Source organism: Homalodisca vitripennis, chromosome 4 (genome assembly GCF_021130785.1).
Source record: "Homalodisca vitripennis isolate AUS2020 chromosome 4, UT_GWSS_2.1, whole genome shotgun sequence".
NCBI lineage: Eukaryota > Metazoa > Arthropoda > Insecta > Hemiptera > Cicadellidae > Homalodisca > Homalodisca vitripennis.
In genome coordinates, this window is record NC_060210.1 from 87,198,465 (window position 1) to 87,225,800 (window position 27,336).

Here is a 27,336-nt window from a genome sequence, read left to right on the forward strand (position 1 = left end):
TCATACACACAGAAATGGATGTGTGGCGTGCAGTCTGTGAACACTATATAGTGTCAGGTGTGGTGGTGTGCTGGTGTGTGGTGTGGCTGTACAACCTCGCTACCCGGGGAGTCTGTAAGAGCAAAGCCAGGATGGAAGGGAAAACTGTTATTATTACTGGGGCCGATTCAGGTAACAATGCTAATCCAGCTAATCCAGCGGTATTAATGTAGTTCTATCATATATTACTTTGGATTTTCATTTTTATTTGCAGTTATCTTTTACGCTCATTTCTAAACATCATTGTGTTTTAGATTTCTTTAGAAAATTAAATATCAAATTTTACTGCAATGGGTTTAGTGCGTTATTGGAAAGCTTACGCATTTGCACAAATGTTTTAAGGCGGACATTTCTAAAGATTTGTTAAGAAAAAGTTAATACTGTATGTTTTTTATCAGACATCATGTAAGTTACTTATGGAGAGGAACGAAACGAGTGAAGTTACAAAATCCCAATCCACTATTTTCAAAATCGTCATGCATTACCTAGCTACCTTTGCTTACACAAAACTAACGTTTGTTGTTAAATGTTTCTTAATGACGATGAATAATTTCAGAGGAGATTAGGATGACATTTACCAAAGTTACATGTCACAAGAAGTATAAACTAAGTTTCGAAGTTTGAAGTATATTAGTATTTCAGTTTTGTTGGTACGCGTGATGTGTTTTTGCTCTCGTTCTTGTGCAAAGACATCGCACGGTTCATTCTCAAGCCTGTAGTGCATGCTGTTGGTGTACCAGTCGGTTGACTTGGACTTTTGAGTGGCAGTCCATTTCCGTATTAAATAGTTTTTGTGATATATTAGGATAGGCTATTACGGAAGAGGATAGATTTCAATCCTCGAAACACAGTGTTATACTTTTTGTGTCACATAATGATGGTAAAAGTCCGAATTATATTATCCTTTCAAAATAATAATAGGAAATGTTCAGCTTCTTCGAGTATTGACAATATTTTCCCCATATTGTAATATAAGTGTAGTGTATATAAAAGATAACACTTAGAGATTGTTATGTTGATTACAAATGTTTTAATAGCTGTATGTACACTGCACAAATATTATCTAAACAAGAAGCAATCATGGGTACATGAGTATCTGCTCAGAATGATAACACAGTTAGCAGTGATATCAAAAGAGGTTTTAGGGGTTTTGAATGCTGCAACTTACATTAAAACCTTGTTGTTAATGGGAGAGAGTAAAAAAAATAAAGCAGTAATGCGTATATTATAGCCCTGCTTCGCACTTCTAGTTTTAACAAATTTCTGAGGTTCGTATGATAAAAAGTTTAAAAGTCTAAGTTTCATCAAAATACACTACTGTATAACAACCTAAGTTAGTAAATTATTAAATATTAACGAAGCGACATTGGCAAGGTAATAGTATAGCGACAGCGTTTGACTTGTCTGGAAGTGAAACTCGATTGCTCATGGCTGGTATCCATGTGGGGATCATGCTCACAACGACTACAGGAAATGAGCCAAAGTAATAAATAAAAATCGAAGTGACATTTGCAGGTATTGGCAAGGCACAGCCTTTGACTTGGCGGGAGGAGGAGCTAAAGTGATCATGGATGATATCAATGTGGATCAGACTAACAATATCAGGAGAAAGTGTCCCAAAGTAATAATAATAATTGAAGTGACATTCGCAGGTATTGGCAAGGCACAGCCTTTGACTTGGCGGGAGGAAGAGCTGAAGTGATCATGGCTGATATCAATGTGGATCAGACTAAAAATATCAGGAGAAAGTGTGCCAAAGTAATAATAATAATTGAAGTAACATTCGCAGGTATTGGCAAGGTGCAGGTATTGTTACAGCCTTGGACATGGCGGGAAGAGGAGCACAAGTGATCATGGCAGATATCAATGTGGATCAGACTAACAATGTTAGGAGAAAGTGTGCCAAAGTAATAATAATAACTGGAGTGACATTCGCAGGTATTAGTGAGGCACAGTCTTTGACTTGGTGGGAAGAGGAGCTCGAGTGATCATGTCTGATATCAATGTGGATTAGACTAACAATGTCAGGAGAAATTGTGACAAAGTAATAATAATAATAATCGAAGTGTCATTTGCAGGTATTGGCAAGGCCACAGCCTTTGAATTGGCGGGAAGAGGAGCTCTCGCGATCATGACTGATATCAATGTGGATCAGACTAACAATGTCAGGAGAAAGTGTGCCAAAGTAATAATAATAACTGGAGTGACATTCGCAGGTATTAGTAAGGCCACAGCCTTTGACTTGGTGGGAAGTGGAGCTCGAGTGATCGTGACTGATATCAATGTGGATTAGACTAACAATGTCAGGAGAAAGTGTGCCAAAGTAATAATAATTACTTGAGTGACATTCGCAGGTATTGGCAAGGCCACAGTCTTTAACATGGCGGGAATAGGAGCTCAAGTGATCATGACTGATATCAATGTGGATCAGACTAACAATGTCAGAATAAAGTGTGCCAAAGTAATAATAATAACTGGAGTGACATTCGCAGGTATTAGTAAGGCCACAGCCTTTGACTTGGTGGGAAGAGGAGCTCGAGTGATCGTGACTGATATCAATGTGGATTAGACTAACAATGTCAGGAGAAAGTGTTCCAAAGTAATAATAATAATTGACGTGACATTCGCAGGTATTCGCAAGGTGCAGGTATTGTTACCGCCTTTGACATGGCGGGAAGAGGAGCTCAAGTGATCATGGCTGATATCAATGTGGATCAGACTAACAATGTCAGAAGAAAGTGTCCCAAAATAATAATAATAATAATCGAAGTGACATTTGCAGGTATTGGCAAGGCCACAGTCTTTGACATGGCGGGAAGAGGAGCTCGAGTGATCGTGACTGATATCAATGTCGATCAGACTAACAATGTCAGGAGGAAGTGTGCCAAAGTAATAATAATAACTGGAGTGACATTCGCAGGTATTAGTAAGGCCACAGCCTTTGACTTGGTGGGAAGTGGAGCTCGAGTGATCATGGCTGATATCAATGTGGATCAGACTAACAATGTCAGAATAAAGTGTGCCAAAGTAATAATAATAATTGACGTGACATTCGCAGGTATTGGCAAGGTGCAGGTATTGTTACAGCCTTTGACATGGCGGGAAGAGGAGCTCTCGCGATCATGGCTGATATCAATGTGGATTAGACTAACAATGTTAGGAGAAAGTGTGCCAAAGTAATAATAATAACTGGAGTGACATTCGCAGGTACTAGTGAGGCACAGTCTTTGACTTGGTGGGAAGAGGAGCTCAAGTGATCATGTCTGATATCAATGTGGATTAGACTAACAATGTCAGGAGAAAGTGTGACAAAGTAATAATAATAATAATCGAAGTGACATTTGCAGGTATTGGCAAGGCCACAGCCTTTGAATTGGCGGGAAGAGGAGCTCTCGCGATCATGACTGATATCAATGTGGATCAGACTAACAATGTCAGGAGAAAGTGTGCCAAAGTAATAATAATAACTGGAGTGACATTCGCAGGTATTAGTAAGGCCACAGCCTTTGACTTGGTGGGAAGAGGAGCTCGAGTGATCGTGACTGATATCAATGTGGATTAGACTAACAATGTCAGGAGAAAGTGTGCCAAAGTAATAATAATAACTTGAGTGACATTCGCCGATATTGGCAAGGCCACAGTCTTTGACATGGCGGGAAGAGGAGCTCACGTGATCATGACTGATATCAATGTCGATCAGATTAACAATGTCAGGAGGAAGTGTGCCAAAGTAACAATAATAACTGGAGTGACATTCGCAGGTATTAGTAAGGCCACAGCCTTTGACTTGGTGGGAAGTGGAGCTCGAGTGATCATGACTGATATCAATGTGGATCAGACTAACAATGTCAGAATAAAGTGTGCCAAAGTAATAATAATAATTGACGTGACATTCGCAGGTATTGGCAAGGTGCAGGTATTGTTACAGCCTTTGACATGGCGGGAAGAGGAGCTCTCGCGATCATGGCTGATATCAATGTGGATTAGACTAAAAATGTTAGGAGAAAGTGTGCCAAAGTAATAATAATAACTGGAGTGACATTCGCAGGTATTAGTAAGGCCGCAGCCTTTGACCTGGTGGGAAGAGGAGCTCGAGTGATCGTGACTGATATCAATGTGGATTAGACTAACAATGTCAGGAGAAAGTGTTCCAAAGTAATAATAATAACTGGAGTGACATTCGCAGGTATTGACAAGGCCACAGTCTTTGTCATGGCGGGAAGAGGAGCTCAGGTGATCATGGCTGATATCAATGTGGATCAGACTAACAATGTCAGAATAAAGTGTGCCAAAGTAATAATAATAACTGGAGTGACATTCGCAGGTATTAGTAAGGCCACAGCCTTTGACTTGGTGGGAAGTGGAGCTCGAGTGATCATGACTGATATCAATGTGGATCAGACTAACAATGTCAGAATAAAGTGTGCCAAAGTAATAATAATAATTGAAGTGACATTCGCAGGTATTGGCAAGGTGCAGGTATTGTTACAGCCCTTGACATGGCGGGAAGAGGAGCTCAAGTGATCATGGCTGATATCAATGTGGATTAGACTAACAATATCAGGAGAAAGTGTTCCAAAGTAATAATAATAACTGGAGTGACATTCGCAGGTATTGGTAAGGCCACAGCCTTTGACTTGGCGGGAAGATCAGCTCGAGTGATCATGGCTGGTATCAATGTGGGTATCATGCTCACAACGACTACAGGAAATGAGCCAAATTAATAAATAATAATCGAAGTGACATTTACAGGTTTTTGAAAGGCCACATAATTATACTTGGCTAATAGAAGCTCGAGTGGTCATGACTTATAATGTTTCATTGCTTGAGTTATATTACTTTATTGTTAATTCTTTATAGTTTATTTCTTGTTATAGGTCTTTTCTACTTTATAGTTTATTTTTTGTTGTAGGCCTTTTGTACTTTATATTTGATAGAATAAATGTAATTATTATTATTATTTAAATGTTATTGTAATTTTATTGTTAATTATTTATAGTTTATTTTATTGTTATATGCGTTTCTGCTTCGACATTTATAAAATGATTAACTTATTATAATTATATAAATGTTACTATTACTTTTAATTTTATTGGCATTTTTCGTAGTTAATTGCCCGCTATAGATCATCCTACATACTTATTAGTTTACTTAGTTTATTAAAATTGTTATTACTTAGCATGGCAAACATATAGTTTTTTATTTATTGTTGTCAAATGTCGCTGTCTGCTCACAATTTTATATATAATGATTAAGCAGAAAATAGTGTAATATTTGTTAAATTGATTTTTTTTTTATTGAGTCAAGAATTAATGGTGGAAGATAAAAATGGACGCCTGCACAATGTTTCTAAATTAGTAACATGTTAACTGTCAACTACTTTTCCCGCACGCGCCCTGTGAGGCAAATTGGGATCTGTGAGATTTATGTATAGAAATGTTGAGTTGAATAAAGAGATTTGAACTTGAACTTAAACTTGAATGTGGATCAGACTAACAATGTCAAGAGTAAGTAAGTGAAAGTAATAAATAGTAATTGAAGTGACATTCGCAGGTATTGGCAAGGCTACAGCCTTTGACTTGGCGGGAAGAGGGGCTCGAGTAATCATGGCTGGTATTAATGTGGATCAGGCTTACATCGTCAGGAGTAAGTGTGGCAAAGCAATTAATTATAATGAATAGAAGAATAATTAACTTAATTTCAAACGCAATCTAACGTTTTTTTACTTTGAGGATGTGCCTTGTACAATAAGTATATTTATTATGTTTTATTAAATTTATTATGTGCAATATAATGTTTATGTTTTTAAATGAGCCGTTAGTATGGTTTAGTAATGTCTCCGATGAAGTATATTTTAGATCTCGCAATAAACTCTTCTTGTAAATGGTAAATTGTAAATTCACCAAGTTCTGATATCGTACATACGTTTAGTAAGCTTAAGCCATCAGCAAGGAAGGACATTTTTGATATGTCCAACAATTTGGACTTTGCTACAAATGCACTGATGTGAACTATTGTTATGACATTTTCAACCAAATTTTGACTGACATCGTAAATAGTAGTAGCAAATCTAATAATACAAATTCCAAGGTGATAAAGGCAAAATCAATTAGTTCGTGGATGACAGCTAGGTTATTAAGTAAATTGGAAAAGAGGAAAAAACTATACAGAACTTACCGAAAGAGGCCTTATGATAATATATTTAAAAACTATTACATTCAATTCTGTAATAACCTAAAAATTGAAATTGACACCGAGAAAACCCAATATTATTCCAGGTAACTGAGCGATTGTAACGGTGATTCGCAACAACAATGGAAAATAATAAACAATTTAACGGGTATGAATTTAAAAAAAAGGTATGAATCAGATAACTTTAGATAACGGAGTTGTGGTATCGGACACACACGTTGTAGCAGATGAGATAAACAAATATTTTATCTCAGTTCAGTCAGCTGACTATCACGGTAAAGAACAAACAACACACGCTGCAAGCTGCTTGGCGGCCGCACCGCTACCTGCGCTAGTCTCGCCAGCCCATTGCGTTAATTCCTTTTCTATGTTTCCAACAACAGAAACAGAAGTCGAAAATATTATCAATCAGCTAAAGAATAAACGATCAACTGGATTCGGCGCCTTTAGTACCAATCTTATAAAAGAAATTAAAATATTTATTACACCAGTATTAACTTATCTTATAAATTGAAGCATGACTACCGGAATTTTTCCAAATAAACTGAAAAAGAGTATCGTTGTGCCGCTGTTAAAAAAAGGAAACTCCACACAATTAAGCAACCTTAGACCGATCAGCCTACTTTCAATTTTCTCTAAAATATTAGAAAAAATAGTCAATATACGTGTAGTTGAATTCCTTAATAGAAACAATTGTATTAATATTAACCAATACGGGTTCAGGAAAGGGAACTCTACCGAAGACGCGCTAATAAACTTCACTAATAAGATATATTTAAATTTAAACGAGAGCAGTAAAGTTACAGAACTATTCATTGATTTTCGTAAAGCTTTCGACTTAGTTAGCCACAGAATTTTATTAAGTAAACTAGAATCAATAGGAATCAGAGGAATAGCTTTAAATTGGTTTACGACCTATTTAACAGGCAGAAACCAGCAGGTAAAAATTAAGAGCTGTTTTAGTCCCCATAAATTCAGGCGTCCCTCAAGGTTTAATTTTATCGCCAAATTTGTTTCCTATTTTTTTAACGACCTACTTGAACAGACTTTTTATGGTAAAATTAGTGCATTTGCAGATGACATTACGATTTTTTATGCGGAAAAAGATATCGAAATTCTGCATCAAAGGATTACAACGGACATATCCTTAATGCAACGATGGTGATGTAACAATAAAATGCAAATAAATGTAAACAAAACAAAATATATAAATTTCGGCTTTATAGACTTTCATTTTGAAATTCTGCTTACATATCACCTACAGGATTGTACACAAACTATTCTATGTAACTGCCAAGCTATAGAACAGGTTAGTCATTTTAAGTTTTTGGGAATCAATATTGATGAAAAGTTGAATTGGGGAAAACATATCCAGGAGCTGAACAGTAAAATAAGATCTACAGTAAAAACATTCTACTTTTTAAAACAATTCTGTGATAAATTTTTATTGCGAAACCTCTACTATTCTTTAGTCCAGTCAAGACCAGTACGGAATAATCTGTTGGGGAGGTGCGTACAGAAGTCTAATAGATAATCTTAGAGTGTCACAAAATCATATAGTGCGCATAATGCTAGGAAAAAACTCAGAGATAGCTCGTTCCCCCTATTCCAACAAATTATAACTCTACCTATCCAACATTTATACGTGTACAAAGTACTGAAACTATTTTACAGAAGAAGTGGCAATGAAGGTACAACCTCCCTTGTATATGGAACAAGAAACGTAAATAAAAGAATGTTTAGAGTACCAAAAGTAAAAAAAGAAATATTTAGACTCTGCTTTCAGTACGTAGGTCCAAAATTCTTTAATAAATTACCTATTAATATTAGATCAATAGATAAAATAAAATGGAAAAGTAGTTAGAATTGTTTTTATATTGTTAATATTTATTATATTCTTATTTTTAGTTCATTTGTAGTTTCAGGCACCTCGGAGAGTGGCCAGCATGTAATTTAATGCAACTGAACTCAAAAAGTACTATTAGGTTAATTTTATTTTGTTAAACCTAATCACACTACTGGACATGTGATTAGGCCTTTCCTAAGGTTTTATTTTTGTAATGTTTTTATACTTTTTTTGAAGGAGTAAATCATTATTCTCATTTCTCATTATTCTCATTTACTAAACGTTTTGATCGATACAATAGCCCCCATTTTGGCTCATTTAATCAACAGTTGTCTGGTGTGGGGAGTTTTTTCAGATTTACTAAAGACTACAAGGATTGTTCCTGTGTACAAATATGGATAGTAACAATGCTAATATCTCATCCTAACTATAGGACAACTAATGCAATTAAAATTTTATTAATATTTCCATTATATAACCTCAGACAAGCATTCGTGACACGCACTTGTATGTGTGTGTGTGTGTGTGTGTGTGTGTGTGTGTGTGTGTGTGTGTGTGTGTGTGTGTGTGTGTGTGTGTGTGTGTGTGTGTGTGTGTGTGTGTGTGTGTGTGTGTGTGTGTGTGTGTGTGTGTGTGTGTGTGTGTGTGTGTGTGTGTGTGTGTGTGTGTGTGTGTGTGTGTGTGTGTGTGTGTGTGTGTGTGTGTGTGTGTGTTGTGTGTGTGTGTGTGTGTGTGTGTGTGTGTGTGTGTGTGTGTGTGTGTGTGTGTGTGTGTGTGTGTGTGTGTGTGTGTGTGTGGTCTGGCGTACTCCTACGTCATATTAAAAACCGTATTTAAACCAAAACTATACTATTAATTCAATACTTAACATATACACCACAGAGAAAGTAACCAGTGCTGCAATAAAATTTACTGTAATTACATTCTTTAAGATTATTTTTTTCCAATATCATTTTTTCGTGTCAAACATATTTGTCAAACAATTATGTCAAACAACATTTCATGTCAAACAAAATGTAGTCACAGTTTTAGCAGATTTATTTTTAGGACAGTTAAAAGTGCAATTACAATAAATGATCAAACTAGGTTCTCTAGGCCACTTTAACATTAAATTGTTGTGTTTTTATAAGTGTTCTATATTTTTAAAGATTGATTATTTAACGCGGTATAGTCCATTTGGAACTTTCTAATATCAATTCCACTGGTCATACCGCCCGAGATTAGTCTGTAAAGAGATCTAGAACATAGCATCACTTTTCAACTTACATTTTCGAAAATCTCTAAGGTTGCATTAACGTTTTTCTCTTTTTGGAAGGAAAACTGGTTTTAATTTAATATAGAACATTCAATAAAATGCTTATTTAACCCCATTACTGTATGTGTTTCATTAACCTTCTCTAAACTTAATAATAACTAATTGGTACAATTAATTTGTAATAAACTTCCAAAACCTTTTTATGTAGATATAAAAATACAAGTTTACGAAGAAAAACATGAGTTCTTAATAATAGGTTGACAGGATAGGTTTGACACAAGACAACGATTAAAGTTATCCCAACTTCTGGCTGTGCCTTAGTGTCCAATATACTAACTTAAGTGCTAACTTTATTTGCTGTAGGTCAAAACATTCTTGCGATAATTTGCGGACAAACACACACTGGCATACACCCGCATATACACGTAGTCAAGAACTTTTCGAACCAGCCCGATTTGTTGGTTTCACTTCACTCATCTGGTAAAGTTCTGATGTACATATTCGAGTGTACCTTACACACAAGCTCAGTAACATATGTTTGCGCACATAGAGTCAATATTTTGTTCCCAATAATTTATTTCCGGTTTTGCACATGTTAAAAAGATGTGCTTAAAAATTTATTTCTCGTCTATTGGCATTGCCATATTAGATTTTACTTGCTGCGCTTATCAAGAAAACACATACATAAGTAAGCTTATATTAAACTTCTGGTGTAAGGGTTGGAGTAAAAAAAACTCTACATCCGGTTATGCTTTTCTATCCAACATACCAACTTTTTTAGTATATCTCCCCTCCCCCTGTACATCAAAACCGTTCTCTAGATTAGCAAATATATCCCATTTCCGGTTTAAGAGATTAAGTAAAAAATCCCTAATTCCAGTTATGCTTACCTGTTAAACAAACTATATCTCCTCCTTGTACATCAAACCGTGCAAATATATCCTCCTGATCTAAGGGGTGGAGTGAAATATCTCAACTTCTGGCTTTTCATATTATTTATTAGGAAATTTGTGCTAAATGAATCCCTTGCATGTCAAACATTTCTTGAGATGGTTTGCGGACAAGGTTACGTGGGAATACACCCCATCACAGACAAAAATACCTGCTGCCTGATTTAATTACCAAATCGGAATGATTTGGTAAGGCTTTGCTTCCTGTCAACAAGAGACATGTCGCTTTATTCACTGCTTTCATCCTAGACCTTCGGTCTTTATAGCCATGTCAAAATTTAAATTGCGTCCTGAGCGGTCAAGTGATATTTACAGCGTCCTAATATTAATTGCGTCCTAAAATTACAGTGATATTTTTTTTAACAATTTGTACTCTTGTAGCCTTTAGTTAGAACATTTTATCGTTCAAAGTTTTATCGTAAAAAATGTTAAATTTACAAGAATAAGGATTTATCCTTAGGAACTTTAGGAAAAATCGAACACCACATACCTTAGAAGGAGGTAAGAACTTACAAACAAACTGAACTGTATCGCTGAATACTGAGGGCTTGAGTCATAATGATTTCGTTCAGTAAATAAACAAAATAAGTGTAATTTATTTATTATCGTCGTCCAGATAGTACATGTTTAGTAATCATATAGAAGTGATTCATAGAGAGTAAAATATTTTAATTAAAAATGTTATTTTTAAGATTTGTTGGTATTGTTTAGAACAAATTATTGCCAAAACGTTGAACAACAACATAATAGTGAAGAATGTAGACCTGAGCGACATGCTCTCAGTGAGGCAGTTTGCTGAAGATATCAACAGGACAGAGCCAAGACTCGATGTGCTGATCCACAACGCTGGAGTCCTCCTTCCTGGAAGATTAACAACAGATCAGGGTCTCGACATGACTTTTGCCACCAACCACTTCGGGCCCTTTCTGCTCACTCATCTTCTCTTGGGTAAGTCAAAACTAACTTTGGCGAGAGACCTTTATTAAGCTTCGGAGTTAAGCCTTGATGGTATGCCCTTCTGTGGAAAGGCAATTTATTAATATGGAGTTATTAAATTATAATACAGACTTACTGACGGACTACCCTTTGACTTTTTGACTTCAAAAATTGAGAAGTTAATGTATGCTGATTGTTATATTTTCGGGTATACACACCAAAATAAATAAGAAACCATGTGTCAGGTTTCAAGTTTCTAGGACTTTTCTATCAGGATTTATCACACAGGCGGGATGGATAGGCAAACAGACAGACGAACTTCCCTTTTACCTTTGGACCTTAAAAAAATAAAGTTCTTCCTTGGACTAAAAGGATAGAAAGGATATGGAAAGTTTTAAGTGATGGCAGAGTCGAGCAGATGGATAGCCAGACGGAGAGCCTTTTTGCCCTCTTGTTCATAAAATCAATAGGGTTGTTACTTGGACGAAGGAAAACCCAAGTAACAAGTTTCAAGTCTTTATAACCTTTCTATGAACATTATGGCACAGATAGACACCCTCTTTGTTTTTTTTTCACACTAGAATAAAGTATACCCTTTTCAGTTTTTTATGATTTTAGAGTAGTTTCGAGGTAATTTTCCTTTCTTCCAGTTACGTGAGCACACTTAGTAACAAAAGGCTCCGATTCATCAGAAAGCACTGTGACGTAACCTAAATAGAGTCATTAGAACTTTGCTAGTATTACAAGTTCGGATAATCAATTCCTTAGCTTATATTAGGAATTAATTCAATTACAAATTAATTTTGAATTAATTGTTTTGTTTAATATGTTTGCATTGAATTATAGACTTACTGAAGAGGACAGGTAGAAGTAGAATTGTATTAGTGGCGTCTTCAATGCACATTGCCGGCAAATTGGATCTCAGCAATCCCAATCCGAAGAAAGATGCGTCCACATCAAGGCTCCTCTTCTCCTGGAACATGTACTGCAGTTCCAAGCTTGCTTGTGTCCTCTGTGCCAGGGAGCTGGCTAGGCGCTTGGAGGGATCAGGTAAAGTTAGCCTTAAGCAGGGTGACTCCCAAAGCTAAACTGGAATCTTTCCTCCACAGCCTACTTCATTAGATTTTCAAAGCAGTCTAGCTATAATTACGTACCGCAATGGTAATTATATCTAGTAAGTCGGTTTTAGTAAGTAGATCCTAAATTCTATAACATAGACATATTGGGAAAGGCGGTGTCATAAAAGTGGTGCTCTTTGAAAATGTGCAAATTATACTACTCTGTAATGGTTCATCTTTGAGATAAATGCTGTATTCTAAAAGAGAAAAATAACTTTGCTTGCACCCCGAGAACATGACGTTGAGTATCTGGGTATGGAAACTTTAGAAGGTCAGAACCAACACTCAACTTTTGGCTATCAAACCTCACTTGCTTGGAAAAATCATTGCAAGACTCTCCAGAAAGTTACGTGAATCATTAAAGTGGAACAAGAAACATGGTAGATGCAGGTGCCGTGAAAGATAATGTATTAAGAACCCGATAGAATATTACTAAAATCGTGTAATTTTGTCTGCCTGACTGCCTGATCGATTGTGTGTTATTTTTTTATAGAAGAGCCATATTTGAAACAAATGGTCAGTAGCTCCTCTTGGTCCAAGTAGGAAACCTATTTAGGGTTTTTGGAGTCAGAAGTTCAAAATTAAAGATAAAAATAAAATTTAGTTATCGGTATTTTGTGTATAAATGATAACAAAGACGAAATGGACACATTTTAAAACTATCTGAGTACACCCATATGGCATTTTACCACGTGATATAGTACCACATGTGATAAAGTTACTTGGTTGGATTGGATGGTAGGACTTTCATTAGATTCTTTCGGGGCACCGCATCTCCGTTATATGCGTCTATTTCTTTAATACTTTTATCACATCTAATAAAACGAAACGAAACTGACCAATACTGTTGATGCCACAGCTATCTCAAGTATCCTCTCATTCAGTCATATTTTCTTTATCTGTTAATTCCCAGCAATGGTTCATTTGTCTTGCTAGCATACATAACGTGTCTGCCCAATTTTGGCTAGATTTTAACTCTGTTAATATTAAAATCACTATGTTCTCGAATGTGTTAACAATTACATTACACTGTCACTTACACTGTCAATTTATACACATTCTATCGTGTATTTAGTAATGTAACTCATAGAAGAAAAAATAACTCGTACTGATTTAACTGGTTGTAAAGTTTTATTTAGTGTGGATTTCCGTTGGTATCTAGGGCTACTTGTTTCAATAACTTTCTTATTTCACTAGCAAAGAGCTAAAAGTATATTTCTGAAGCTTAACCTTTTTCTAAACCACAACTTCTAAGCTGCGGATAGGCGAGGAGACCGTTTGCAAGATAGGATCGGCCAGCGGCAAAAACTGAGCTTGTCATTGTTCGACTCGATTATCTCAGCAATAATTGTTATATTCACCTGATATTACTTAATACTACACAAATTTTCCTGAAGGACAGTAAATTCTTTGCATCTATTTTCCTCCTTAGCCTAAGATTAATCCAATTTTCATTTCTATCGTTGATAGTATTCGTTTATGAACAGAACATTTATCAGTTGTACAGATTTATTACTCATTTTTATCATATATCAATTATTATATAATCAGTTAAAAATTTTCATTTCATCAGTTAGAAATTATCATTTTTATTTTAATTTCTAATGGTATTTTCTAGAAGTAACTGTGAACTGCCTTCACCCTGGACTGGTATGCACCTCCATCGTGTGGAATCCGTGCGCTAACGTGGTTGGCGAACGTCTGTACACATTTTTCTTGCCATTTTTAAAGGTGAGAGATATGTTCTATTATCTAGAAATAACCATGATTGCCTACATCCTGGACTGGTATGCACCTCTATCATGGAGAATTCTGGTCCTAATGTGGTTGGAGAACGTTTGTTTACGTTCTTAGTTCCATTTTAAGGAAAACATATGTTCTATTTAATTTTTAACGTCAAAAGTTGTTTAACAAGTAGGTACGCAAACTATTAATTGAAATTTATTAACTATAATTAAGATTATATCTTCGTCAGTAATAATTACATTCTTCCGAGCAAATTGCCGTGTATGTGAGTTATTAGAAAGTAAGAAAATAAGTAAGTTTTTCTAGCCCAACCGTGGTTTCGTAATTATCCAGTCGATTAATCAAGTAAATGTCAGAAATTATTGTGTTCACATAATGACGCCATACTTTTTAACAACGTGTATAAAACATTGTACATTCATACATTTTACAAAGAAGTTTACATGGAATGTCTCGTAACTCGTTGATGCTTTGGAGAAATATTTCTTGGAATAAAACGATCATGCATATCAGTTGTTTATTCAAATAACTCTACGCTATCTTTAAATAAAAATTGCATCTTATAAACGGTTTAAGTTACACCAATGTAGCTTAAAAGCTAGGTAATTTTATTAGTTTTGTTCCCTAAATTTGAGCTAAATGTTACAATAGTTATACTTGTTAATCAAGCATTTGAAATACCTAATACTAGTTCTAAAGTTTGATTAAGAAGTTGCATAATTACAGATTTTAAATAGCTTAATATAATACCAAAAAAATTGTACATTATTTTTTAAACCAATTTGTAAGTTTTCTAATTTAAGTGAGTTATTTTATTCATATTAAAAAGTGGTACTGGACAATGAAAACACTCTTATTAAAAAAGCATTATTTAGAACGAACATTTATGAAGATTGCTTACATTTTCCATCGAATATACTGTATATATATTTATCTTAATATTTCTTTACGAAGAAGTTGTCAATATAGTAAACGACCAACCAAATGAAACCAATGATTAAATGAAGAAAATTGATTAGCATATGTTATAACTAACTTAAGATGCAATGTTTCAGACAAGACGACAAGGGGCCCAAACTACAATCCATCTGGCGGTATCTGAGGAACTAGAAGGAGTTACGGGCAAATATTTTTCAAATTGTAAGGTACGTATTTCCTAATAGTTTTGCTTTAGTTATTTTAAAAATAATTCGGTTTTATTTATGGTTTGTTAGATTTGTTGAATATGTAATTTAATATATTCTGTTAGAGCCGTTAAAGTAATTATTAAAAATTCACATACAGACATACGCACATACATACATTCCATATTGTTATGTCTCCCAAAAAGAGAAAAGGACATTTCGCTCCTGTTTTATTTTGTACTTGTCGAATCGTTCTATTTTTGTGTAAGTTCCTTTTGGCACTTTTATCACAGTTTTACAGCGTAAGTAACAATTCAATTTTAATTAAATTTAACGCTCGTTCAAGTACCCCATGTTCAAATTTTAGAGATGTACAGTTTGTGATGCATATAATCACAAATAGCTGAGCTGGCTATCCTTTCGGAAAATATCGTATTCTACTGGCGAAAATAAGTTTGCCTTTTTGTCCTGATGAAAAAAATATACACATAAGTAGGACTGAAAAGCCTATTACGACCTAGGGAGAAGTCCTACCCATTTCCTGTGTACTTTCGGTATAAGGGAGAAATCCTTAGGTTACGCAACATTCCAAAATAAAAGTTTTTTGTTACGGGCATGTTAGTAGTATTAATTTCCCTGATTTCCCATAAGCCAACGTTAAAATACCATATCACAATGTCAAGGAAGCCCACCAGTTTAAAGTATCGTATGTGAAAACATTCATGACTTTGTTCATTAAGGTTGGTTTTATAACAGTGTTTAAATAATATATAAAATGCATTAGATGATTCTAATTCATCACTGGCACGATCTGGAGCAAAATTTTGATATTAACTTTTTATTTACTACCAGCATGGTTTATGTTAGATAAGTATTGCAGTAAAGGTGAATTTTTACGTCAAATTTTAATTTTATTATCTGGATAGTAATGTCTATGCTTAACAGTGATTGCAGAAACAGATGAAACAACATTTAACTTACTCTTAAACTCTTAAACTTACTCTATGCTTTCAAACTATAAATGTAAAGAAATTTAAAACGTTAATTAAATGATATAAACATATTATATTTCTTTTGTCGCATTATATATGCTTACAAAGAACAGCTGATTAAATTTGAAAAGGCTCTTTCACTTAATAACATATGTTTGCTGCAATGCATTTCTTACGGGTATTTCTGTAACTTTTAGAGACCAGTGGGGCGGAATCCTGACCACAGGAACGGGATAAAAAGTATCCTATGTCCTTCTCCCAGCTCTTAGCTACCTCCCTACCAATTTTCAGCCAAATCGGATCAGCCGTTCTTGACTTATAAATAGTGTAACTAACACGACTTTCTTTTATATAATATATAGACGAGCTCAATATGGCCATTATAATTCTGGGAGGCTGAAGGTAAATATATAAATCTATTTGAAACATGGTCATCAGACTTCAAGGTATTATCAGTGATGTTGGTGAAGTACTGATTAAAGTGGCGTGTCATTATCCTGGAATGATGCTTTCTCCATTTACAGCCAAGGACTCATCTCATCTCAGTTTGTTGATTCCTTGACGATTGCCACTCACAGTTTATCAAGTTCCAAACAGCCTTGCTTTAGTTGTCAGATGTCATAATAGCCTTTGGTACTCGAAGTTATCTCAGCTTCAGGTCATAACTTTTCTTTAAAGTGTTTTCTTAAATTTATTCTCCTTCTTGTCAATTAAAATATACTGATTATTAGCCTGCAAGAGTATCCTCTTTAATTCCCTAGCTTCTTCAAACAGAATACCTTCTTTCTTGCCCCTGTATTACTTCTTGATTTTTTCAGGTGAGATCAAGTATCGAAGTGACAGACCTTATAAAATTGTTGGAAGGCTCTTTGACTTCGTTGGTGTTGAAGACGTTTTCCCACGATTCCAGAGCTAAATGACTTTTCAGTTTGATTTAAATTTCTTAAGTTGGTATTTTTTCTACAGGACATCGTAAATTTGTTAGTCGAGGTAGGCAAACTCAGTGAGCATATTGTCCGGTATGATGAGAGATCGCAGTCTGTATCGCCTGCACTACTATTTGGTCTAGGCTTAAATTAGTACACACTGTGTTGGTAGAGGTAGCAAGTTGGGTTGGAGGCAGTTGGACTCTTTATGTTAAAATATTTAATTTAGCATACTCCTTAGGAATGAATGTTTTAAATCGTCAATATTTAAATCTCCAATGGTTGATTTAGAATATGTTAGTGAGTTGTTGGAAGTGAGTCAATGATGTCTAGAGTTTTTTGGAGATTGTTAAGCTGTTTTTGGGTGTCCGATAGATTTCTAATATAAAAATGACATTAAAATATTACTGAGACTAATTTTTATTCCATCAACCTCGTAAATGAGGGATGCTATAAATGTTCAATTTCCAGATTTACAGTTTCATTCTTTTATTTCCCAGGTTATAGTTTCTGTAGACTGCAACTCCGCCTTTAATATGCGTTTCCCGACAATACGCCACTACCAGTGAGAACCCGATGAGCTTTGTGTTTTTTATCTTTTCAGAAAGTTTCCTTGTTCTGTGAGGACAATCAAGTCAGGGTTCAGATCTTGTAGAAGATGATTAATTATTTATATTTTGTTCTATATTCTGCTAGTGTTTTAATGGAAAACAGTCAAATGTTTGTTACTTGAGCTTCTCAATAGTTATATGGTTATATAAGTTATATGGGGTTGAACTGTTTTCATGCATTTTACATCTTTTACCTGCTTGTTTGCAGAATGGAAAGAGTTCACAAATATCCTGGTATTGTATTTTTGTTTGAATTTGCCTTTTCGTCTCAGATATTTGACTAAAAAACGTCGCCAGGACCTTAACATTATGTCGCAAACTATCTTGCCTATCCTTTAGTAGTGCAAGACCTATAAAAAGCCTCAGGATGTAGATGTAGGCTGAGGTGTGAATTATAGGAAATGCGTTAGTTTGAGTTCCGTTATTAAGTTTTTATGTATGAGTTTTTTCCAAGAGAACTAGTTGTATTATGCAATTGATCTACCGTCTTGACATAACTATCAACAAGTTAACCTTGTTGGCTGTCGTGTTCTTCAAAGAAACCTTGTGTATCCAAGCGAAGTATCTTTTCCTTGTCGAGTTTTAGTTGTGTTTCAAAAATATGCTGTAACAAGTCTTTTATTTTACTGGTGTAGTTATTTACTTTAGTTTTAAATTTTAAAATTCTTTTCTTCTAAAAATTCCAGTTTAGAGACTTAGATCTTAGATTGTTTTTATTTTCGAAAAATTGCTTATCTCTAGGCGTGTAGCAGCTATTTTGAATTTTTCATCATCGTTATCTTCCAAGTTTTCTATAAAGTTATTTTCACTAAGACTGCTTTATAAATCATGTATGGAAGTGTACAACAAATTTTGGCTAAGGGTTGTTAGTATTGTGGCATCTCAAGTTATCCTGAAATTACTACATTTCCAAATAATTTCACCATCTGTCCATTTCTTCAGAGCCTCTGTAATATTCTGACAGCCTACATGGTTCCACATGTAACAAGAGCCAATGCATTTAATCCCTGATATTTACTCCGACTGTGCCAGAGCCACAGGGGAATTTTTTGGACATTTTAAGTTTACATTTTCAAATATACAAGTAAAACCCAGAGAGTTAGATCTGTTAGACAAGGTCAGTGAGTACATAGCTGCAGTAGTCAGCAGGTTACGTCACAAGTGTTGAGTGTTGAGCTGGTTGTAGTGAGGTAAAGCGGCAATAGTCAGTTCGACTTGTGTTAGTGGAGTTAATGCACTGGTATTCTTGACTTGTGTTTTAAGTTGTGTTAGTTGATTGGATTAGTTTTTGTTGTAGACATGTTTCAATCTTAAATGAGAAAAATTATTTTCTTATACTTTAGTTATGCTAGATATGATGTGGCTATAATGATTCAGCTCGGTTTGTGTAGACATCATTATCAAGGTAAGTTATGTGGAAGTCAGTTAATTGAGCATTATTCTTAAGACTTCGAACTAACGTGTTTAATAATTGTGTGAGGATCACTTACAGTACTCCAGGTAAGGTGTAGTTAATAAGTAGTTTGTTGATTTTACCTAAAACCATCACTATTTCACTGTTTCCTGGGACCACTATCACTATGAGTATTAGCAGATAGCCATGTTGTTGAAGAAAAGGGCCAATTTTAATTTGTGCGATGAAATTAAATATTAAATTTCAATACGTTAATAAATAAACGATACAGACGAAACTAGAAATTATAATAAATACAATTAAAATAATATAAATTTATAAAAATATTTAAAACATCTGATAATTATTTTCTAATACGATTTAAAAAATAAAGACGTAATTAAAACAATTTTCTATTAAATTGCTAGAAATGGCTGTTTAATTCAAATATATGTTGTAAAATGTTTATTTTCTTGACTACCTTCTAGATGAATATATATTCAATAATTTTGGAGGAAATCGGTGAGACCCAAAATTATCTGCGAAAGAATTGCATTTTTGTAATACCTTTCAGGGGAGATAGATGAGACCAGCTTATAATGCATAGTAATGTATTAGATCAAGGATTATATTATGTGCACCAAGTCAAAATTAATATCACGAAATATCTAAAGCTACACGTATTGATTAATGGTACAAAATAATGCAGAGAATTTTAATATTTTTAGTATTGTTTATTTATAATATTTGTATTTTAATATTGTTTCAAATTAAAATAGCTAAAAACGAATTAAAATAATATGTAAGTAAATCTGTGAATTTTAAATTTTGATCCAATAACAATAACAACTTTCGATGAGTACTTTAGTTAATACTATTATTTTAAACATTCCCATATTTAATAAATTTTATTGTTCATTTACATAGACCAATAAGTTTATTAAATTAAGTTTGGAATATAGTTTAAGGTTGTTCTTATGTAAGAGAATAGCAAAACAAAAGTTCCAAGAAAATACAAAAATTTTACCCCCATTTTCACCATTTGCTTAGAGCAGCGCTTGAAGTGTTAAATTGTCACAGCCTTGATTCGTGGGATCTGGGAAGACATTCAAAACGAACGCTTTGCATCATTTCGACATCAGAAACATCTATAGTAGTCTCGGAAGATCTAATCCAGGAAGATCACTTCCGTAGAAAAGTGATCTTCCAGGATTAACCAGCAGCCATCCAGTGTAGTCTGGATGAAGAGGTATTCTCATTGCTTTATCAGATACACAAGATTTCAGATGCTGCACTAAGCGGACGGTGGAATGGAGCTAAACTCAACATTCGCAGTGAATAAACCCTTTCAGCCATAGGTATATTAAGTGTAATGACGATAAAAAAGCGTTCTGAAGGTGTAGAATGGATTTACTAATTTTAAGACTATTTGAAAACAATCTACTACAATATGGTGTAACAATACAGTACACTGATACCGTTATGTTATGTCACTTGTCCAAAATGGTATAGGAGCATTCACGTGGATTCAGCTAATGAAACCTGAATCAGTCACATAATTTAACTACTTAACTTGAAATGTAAAATATTAAGTTTTAATAATAGCTGAAGCAATTGATGCCATTAGGATTTACAACGCCAAAATATTTGGAATCTAGGTCTTGAGTACCATTACAATTTCTTGAAAACGCTGTACAAATTCAACATCTGGGTTCGTGGTAAAACTCTAGGGTTTATTATAGCTGCCGATGGATAAATATGAATCTAGAAAACGTATATTGCAATGTTCACGATCAATCTAAATATTTCAGAAATTAACTTCCCCTACAAAACTTATTAGTATGAGCAAATAGTGGATTTAAATTTATATAACAACGTTGTTTTAGGAAAGAACGCCAGCAACGTTAACTGGGGATGTCGAATTTGCTGAGAAATACTGGAGGCTGTGTGAAGATATCGTCGGATTGGATCACTCCAAAACTCGAAATTTTCGTCCTTCCTAATTGTCATTTTTTTGTTAAAATAATTTTGTAAAATAATTTTACAAAACAATCGTGTTGTTCAAACTGAAGTTTTAATATTTGTTAGACACGATCCATTACTGCTCAGTAACAGTAATATGGTAACTGTTATTTAGAGTAAACGATCTCTTCTTGGACCTTTGTGGATGTTGCAGGGACATCCACAAAGGTCCGGATTTTGGCCGGGTCACCTTCTCTGATGAAGTACATTTACAAATAAACTATTACAAAAGTGTTTGAATAAACTATCATTTGTGTTAATGTATCGCTGCTACTGTTCCGAGAAAAAATATTAACACATATTTACGGAAATTTCCAATTACGTTCTTTAACAAATGTAAGTGGCAAGGCTAGTTCGTTTTTGACGCTAATTCGACTGAAAGGACCGGAAGCTGAAGGTCAAAATCATTCCAATACAACTACTCTAAACGACTTTAAGTTTGAAGAATTTCAGCCAAAACTGGCATGAAAGTTCTAAGATAAATCGTAATCAAGGATACTTTTATACGGACTTCTCTTTGGAACCAAAAAGACAGAGCTCTAGGACAAAAAATATGTTTTAAACAACAATCATGCATCTTCTAGTTTGTAAATGGCAAGTTTGTTTTAGCACCAATCGGACCAAAGAGGGCAAGCAAAGCCAGGCCAAAATAATTTTCTACACAACTAATACAAATAACTTATTAATTCTAATAATTCTAATGAATGATTTGTTCCAAACTTGATGTGGACGGAGGTGTTAACCGATCATGAGACATTTTGATGCCAATTGAATAAAACCTCAGGTACAAGAATATATCTTCATAACAATTCTGATTTTTATTGGAGAGATTTTAGACATGGTTTTTGGAATAAAAAATAACACAGGATTTTTTTATTCAATGCCATTTTAGACTAGGAAACATAAATCAAGGGTCATGAACACATTCTTCACGCTTCATCACTTTTTAATACTTTAAAAAAATGTACAATGCGTTTTATGAAAGGGATTTGAATCAAGAACAGTTCTTTTGTAGCCGAGAGATATTAGCCAATTCCATAAATCCGTTGCGGAATTCTATATAAATGTGTATATAAAGTTTATGAAACAGTTTTAGACAACACTCACTGTGCTCCTTTGAATTAATATTGTACCATATGAGCTGCGCTGTGTAGTCGGAAAAGGGTAGTTAAGGTTACATAAGCTCAAATTTAAAAACTGCCAAAATTTACAAAATCAGTTCACTCTCTGCTATTAATAGCTAACTATGTCGACTTTAACACACTGAAAAACGTCCAATACTAAACAATCGTTTGAAAAAATACTGAAATGTATGGTATATAATACTGGTTTGAATAAATCTACGAACTGATAATGTATGTATTTAAATGTAAAATTGATTAACTTACTGCATCATTTAATCGCAGTATTTTCATCGGATTCTAAATAGAATTTCAGCGCGGTTAATATTCATTCCTATTCCAGTTCCCTACTTTTTTCGTCCTGACGAGATTTAAAAAAGGATTTAAAGTAAATTGATTCGATCTCTAATAGCTAATAAAGCCGTAGAGTAATTTAATCCTGGAAAACATTAGTCTTTCTGTTGTTTATAAATAGAACCCTTTACTCAATTACATCTGTTCTTACCTTACATTTACTTAAAAAATAAATGACAGATTTTAATACAAATTTTGACGAAGAAACGTAAAAACCACTAACTGAATTTTTAAAAGATAAATTAAATTTAACAATGTCAAAGGATAAAAACATAAGTACAACGAGATATGGAACAACAATAGATGCTGTGTTTACAAGATATTTAGCATGATTGTATTCCAGATTTTGTTATTTATCATGACAGTTACTATAAACCCATCATTTCATTTTTAGAATATAATAACAATTAAAATGTTAATACTTGGTAAATACAAGGTTGTAGTGCAAAAGATACTGACCAATTTATACAAACTAATAATATAAACAATATATTATAAACAATGATAATGGAAATGTGAGTATTTATTACTTTAAGTCCGTGATTATTGAGATGCAGTATTTAAGTCAGAGTAAAGGATAATCTGTAGTCTCTGGTAACAATAAATAGTGAGCAGGAGCAGTTTTTCAGAGTATTTATTTTTTTCCTTATTTTTTTTTATATGTGTGGTCAATTTACTTTAAAATGACTGTGCTGTGGACATAAATATTTAAACTTTTATTAGGTAATTTTAACTGGCACAGGACTTCCAAAAGATTAAAATAAATAAAAAGTTAATTATTATTTGACATATTTATAATTAAGTCTATTACTTTTTATGATGAAGAAGGTTACATTTCTGCATGAAATTATGATAGTCGGGTTCGGATATAACTGACAGCAGTAACACCAAGATGTATAGTGCGCTCATTTCTTAACTTTGGTCATCGAGTTACATACAAATGTGTTGTGTGCAATAAATAACTACACTGGCCAAGATATAGTTTTGTGCCAGCAATGTTAGAGGTGTTTTATATGAATTTAATGTGCTTATTTCCGAATGTTTGTGTTTAGGTTCGACTAGTACTTAGTAGTAATAATAGTACTCGTTGCAGACATAAGTCCCGTAAGAAATAAAACTTTCGAATCATAACATGTAATTCATTTTTAATTTTGCCGATATGATTCTTCCAAGAAAGATTAGCGTCTACAAAAAGTCCCAAATATTTTATTTCATTTACCTGCTGAATAACTCTACATTTCCCAGCGGCAAACATTTTTTAATGTGATGTATTAATTGCTTTAGAAAGAATTGTTCTTTATGTACACCGAATATTATATATTTGGTTTTATCACTTAGCATTAGAAAATGTTTGGAAAACCAAAATTCTAAATATCTAAGACCATCTTCCACGCTTTTTTTGCAGATAGTCAAGATTTAAAATGCAATGGCTGTATCATAAGCAAAAACTATTACAACATCATTACATCAATCATTGATATAGACAAGGAATATAATTGGTACCTATACCGATCCCCGAGTTTTTTCATAATTTTCCAAGAATTTTAGAAAATACCGAAAATAATGATATAGGCCTGTAATTTCCCAAACAATTAGTAGCTCCCGTTTATACAAAAGTATTACAATGGCCATCTTCAAACAGTATGGAAACTCCCCTTGCTGAAGACTAAAATTATAAAGATATATGAGTACGTTTGAAATGTTTTCCAAAATCTCCACTACAAAAGATCTTACATTATCAAAAACCCTGGAGCTTTCCCGATTTTTTAATTATGAAAAAATACTAGTGATTTCATCTGATGTTGTCGGGGTCATAAAGAATGAACTATTAGTGAATTTGTATGAAAAAATAATTATATAGAAAGTGATTGTATGGTAAATTTTTTTATTGATATTGTTTCTCAATTTATCGGCTATTTTGAGAAGGAAGTTATTGTGAACTCTGAAGATATTTTATGTTCATTTCATAAATGTTCATTTTAAAATGTCCAATTGCATATATTTACTTGACACACTTGTTTTTAGAAGGACCGTTGATCAATGCATTAACCAAATCCCACTGAGTTCGTGTATTTCCAGAATCAGACACAAACAATTCAGAATAATAATTTTCTTTTCTAGATGTTATTTAGTTTTTTAAATAATTTCTGTACCGCTTGTAGTAGCTTCGTAGTCTATAATTTTCAGTTTATAACCTCATTGCTTTGTAACACCTATTCCTTATTTTTATTTTTGAAAATGGATAGACATTTTGCCAGGGAGTAAGTTTTCTGTAGTTTGATTTTATTGAACACTGATGTGTTACTCTGACACTTTCCGCATGAATTATTTTCTAAAATTCAGAAAATGCTTCAGAAACAGTATCTTTATCGTATACAACTGATATGTACTATTTAAAATATGTTTTAGGTCAAGGATATTGAATCTGGCTTTTGAGATAGATTAATTTTCCAATCTTAATTCTTCCGCCTCAAGTTGAAACATAATCGGAGAATTGTGAGTAATATTTTAGTACATAATCTGAGCAGCATAATTTAAACGTATTGTATTAGATTTTGCTCTTGTGTACAGATGATCCAAACACGTAGAACTGTCATCGACATAACGGGTTGGCTAATTAACCAATGATTCTAGGCCAAAACTGGCCATTAAAGATTTATATGTGTGCGAGTATTGGTTTTCCGATAAAACGTTATAATTTACATCTCCTAAATAAATTATGTTACAATTTTTCAAACTGAAAAACACACATTCAAGTTCACCAAAATAGAGTTGAATAGGAATGTCATGCAGTCTGGAAACAGCAACAATGTTAAGAGTCAGATGGGCTAGGCTGGAGAGTTACAAGAACAAGGTCGGCCGAGATAATCAGTTAAATACAAGGTCAAAGGACAGTTAACCGATTCATACGCATTCTTGACATAAACAGTAACACCGCCACTACGTTACCGGTCATTTACATCTGCTATTTGATTGTAGCCCTTAATTGCGTACTGTGCTATTTCGACAGAACTGACCCAGACCTCTGTTAGCAAATAACATCAGGTTTTAGTGATATTGTTTCAATTTCAGCTAGGAAACCGTTAAAATTACTGCAAAGACTTTTTATATTTTGGCAAAAAGTCAGGTTAGGTATATTTAAATGACAGTGATTATTTATGAAACTAATTTGCACTTCGCCTATTTATGTATAATGAAGTTATAAGTCGATACGAATAATAAGTGCTTGCATGTAAAAATAATGATAGGCCTACGTGTAATAAAATACATAACACGTACATAGAATAAAAAGAAACAAATAAAACGTTTACCAAGCTAACCAATAAAATATCTGAGAGTATCCATAATGAGTAGAAGTATATAATTTCCGTGCTGATTTCCATGACTAATAATAACGCGTACAATAATTTAATGTATACAACACACGATCTCAGTGAAACAGGGTAGGCCCACATGTAATCATATACGCAGATAAATCCACATAATACAAAGAAATAAATTGAACATCCACCAAGCTAATTATTAAAATGATTTGATAGTATCTTCATTCAGCATATGTAAATAATTCGATTGATAATTCTTATATTTAATTATAGCAAATACAGTAATTAAATTCATAAATAAATAAATAAAAATGCCTTTATTGACGAGTGACACATCAGCTCAATACTGCTTTACAGCACAACTCATAGTCAAAGAACTTACACTAAAAATAACAATTAAAACATATTCAACACAAATTCAAAACTGACAACAAGAGTAAGAAAATAATTAACACTTATTTCAATCAAAATAATATCAAAACTTATATGAAATAACAAATAAAATAAACTATCAATACATGTGAGACTGATATTGCTTCAGTCTCTTTTTGAAAGCCGAGACCGATAGCTGCTTGAGGTCACAGGAGAGATCATTATAAAGATTTGGCCCGAAATAGGAAAACCCTCTTCTTCCAACCTCAAGCCTAACCCTTGCAAAATGCAGTAGCGCGTCCTGTCGGGTACCGCGGAGAGCAACCTCCCCCGGGTCACAAGTCTACCCACCAGGTACCACGGCTCCCGTGCCGCCAGCACACGGTGGACTAGAGTGCAAGTCTGCATCCTACATACGGCTTATGTTGGCAAAAGTCCGGCAGCATCCCGAAATGCAGACACATGCTCCCGTGCACGGAGGCTGAAAACAAAACGGACAGCTGCGTTCTACGGTCTTTGAATACGGCTCATTTCATCATGCGTGATGCTATTGCCGTATGCAGGAAAACAGTAATATATCACTGACAGAATTATTGATTGTACCAGTTGGAGCTTAGCTGCAACTGGTAGGATGGTTCGGTATCTGTACAGACCCCTAAGCCTCCCCAAAGCCTGTTGAGAAACATAAGTGATATGGTCAGAGAAGGTGAGATCACTGTCAAGCACCACGCCCAATGTCCTGACAGCGTCACTCACCCTTAGCAACTCGTCACCAAGTTTGACTTGCACAGCTGCCTCAACGACACGTTGGATCATGGTGGGAGGTGCAACATGGATTACTGTGTGTCGACATTCAATTTGAGACCGTGCCTTATCGACCATAGACTTATTCTCAAAAGATCAGAATTGACTGCCATAATAGCCTGGTCGATTGAGTTCAGCTCATAAGACAGATGCAATTAGCAGTCATCAGCATACGCATGCACGTTGCAGTGATGCACACAATCGGGTAGGTC

At 34.2% G+C, this 27,336-nt stretch overlaps 2 protein-coding genes across 4 annotated transcripts in view; both read left to right on the plus strand.

The window, feature by feature from the left end:
• LOC124359700 (retinol dehydrogenase 13-like) lies at positions 1-23,111 on the plus strand. The gene is made up of 7 exons (XM_046812648.1): positions 1-171; positions 5,593-5,685; positions 10,994-11,230; positions 12,065-12,268; positions 13,955-14,067; positions 15,138-15,227; positions 21,015-23,111. Exons 1-7 carry the CDS (start codon positions 15-17, stop codon positions 21,129-21,131), a joined length of 1,011 nt encoding a protein of 336 aa, XP_046668604.1. The 5' UTR covers positions 1-14; the 3' UTR covers positions 21,132-23,111.
• Positions 23,109-27,336, plus strand: part of LOC124359702 (retinol dehydrogenase 14-like) — a 26,124-nt gene continuing 21,896 nt past the window's right edge. For all 3 annotated transcript variants that reach the window (XR_006922183.1, XM_046812652.1, XM_046812653.1), the window contains exon 1: positions 23,109-25,121. The gene's annotated coding sequence lies outside the window, so the exon portion shown is untranslated. The remainder of the gene's footprint in view (positions 25,122-27,336) is intronic.

What these genes read in the sequence shown, in the direction of transcription:
- LOC124359700 (XM_046812648.1), top strand. Translation starts at nt 15, where the DNA reads ATGGATGTGTGGCGTGCAGTCTGTGAACACTATATAGTGTCAGGTGTG. An exon ending in TAGGCGCTTGGAGGGATCAG is followed by an intron (nt 12,269 to 13,954) that starts GTAAAGTTAGCC and finishes GGTATTTTCTAG; the next exon opens with AAGTAACTGTGAACTGCCTT. An exon ending in AATATTTTTCAAATTGTAAG is followed by an intron (nt 15,228 to 21,014) that starts GTACGTATTTCC and finishes ACGTTGTTTTAG; the next exon opens with GAAAGAACGCCAGCAACGTT.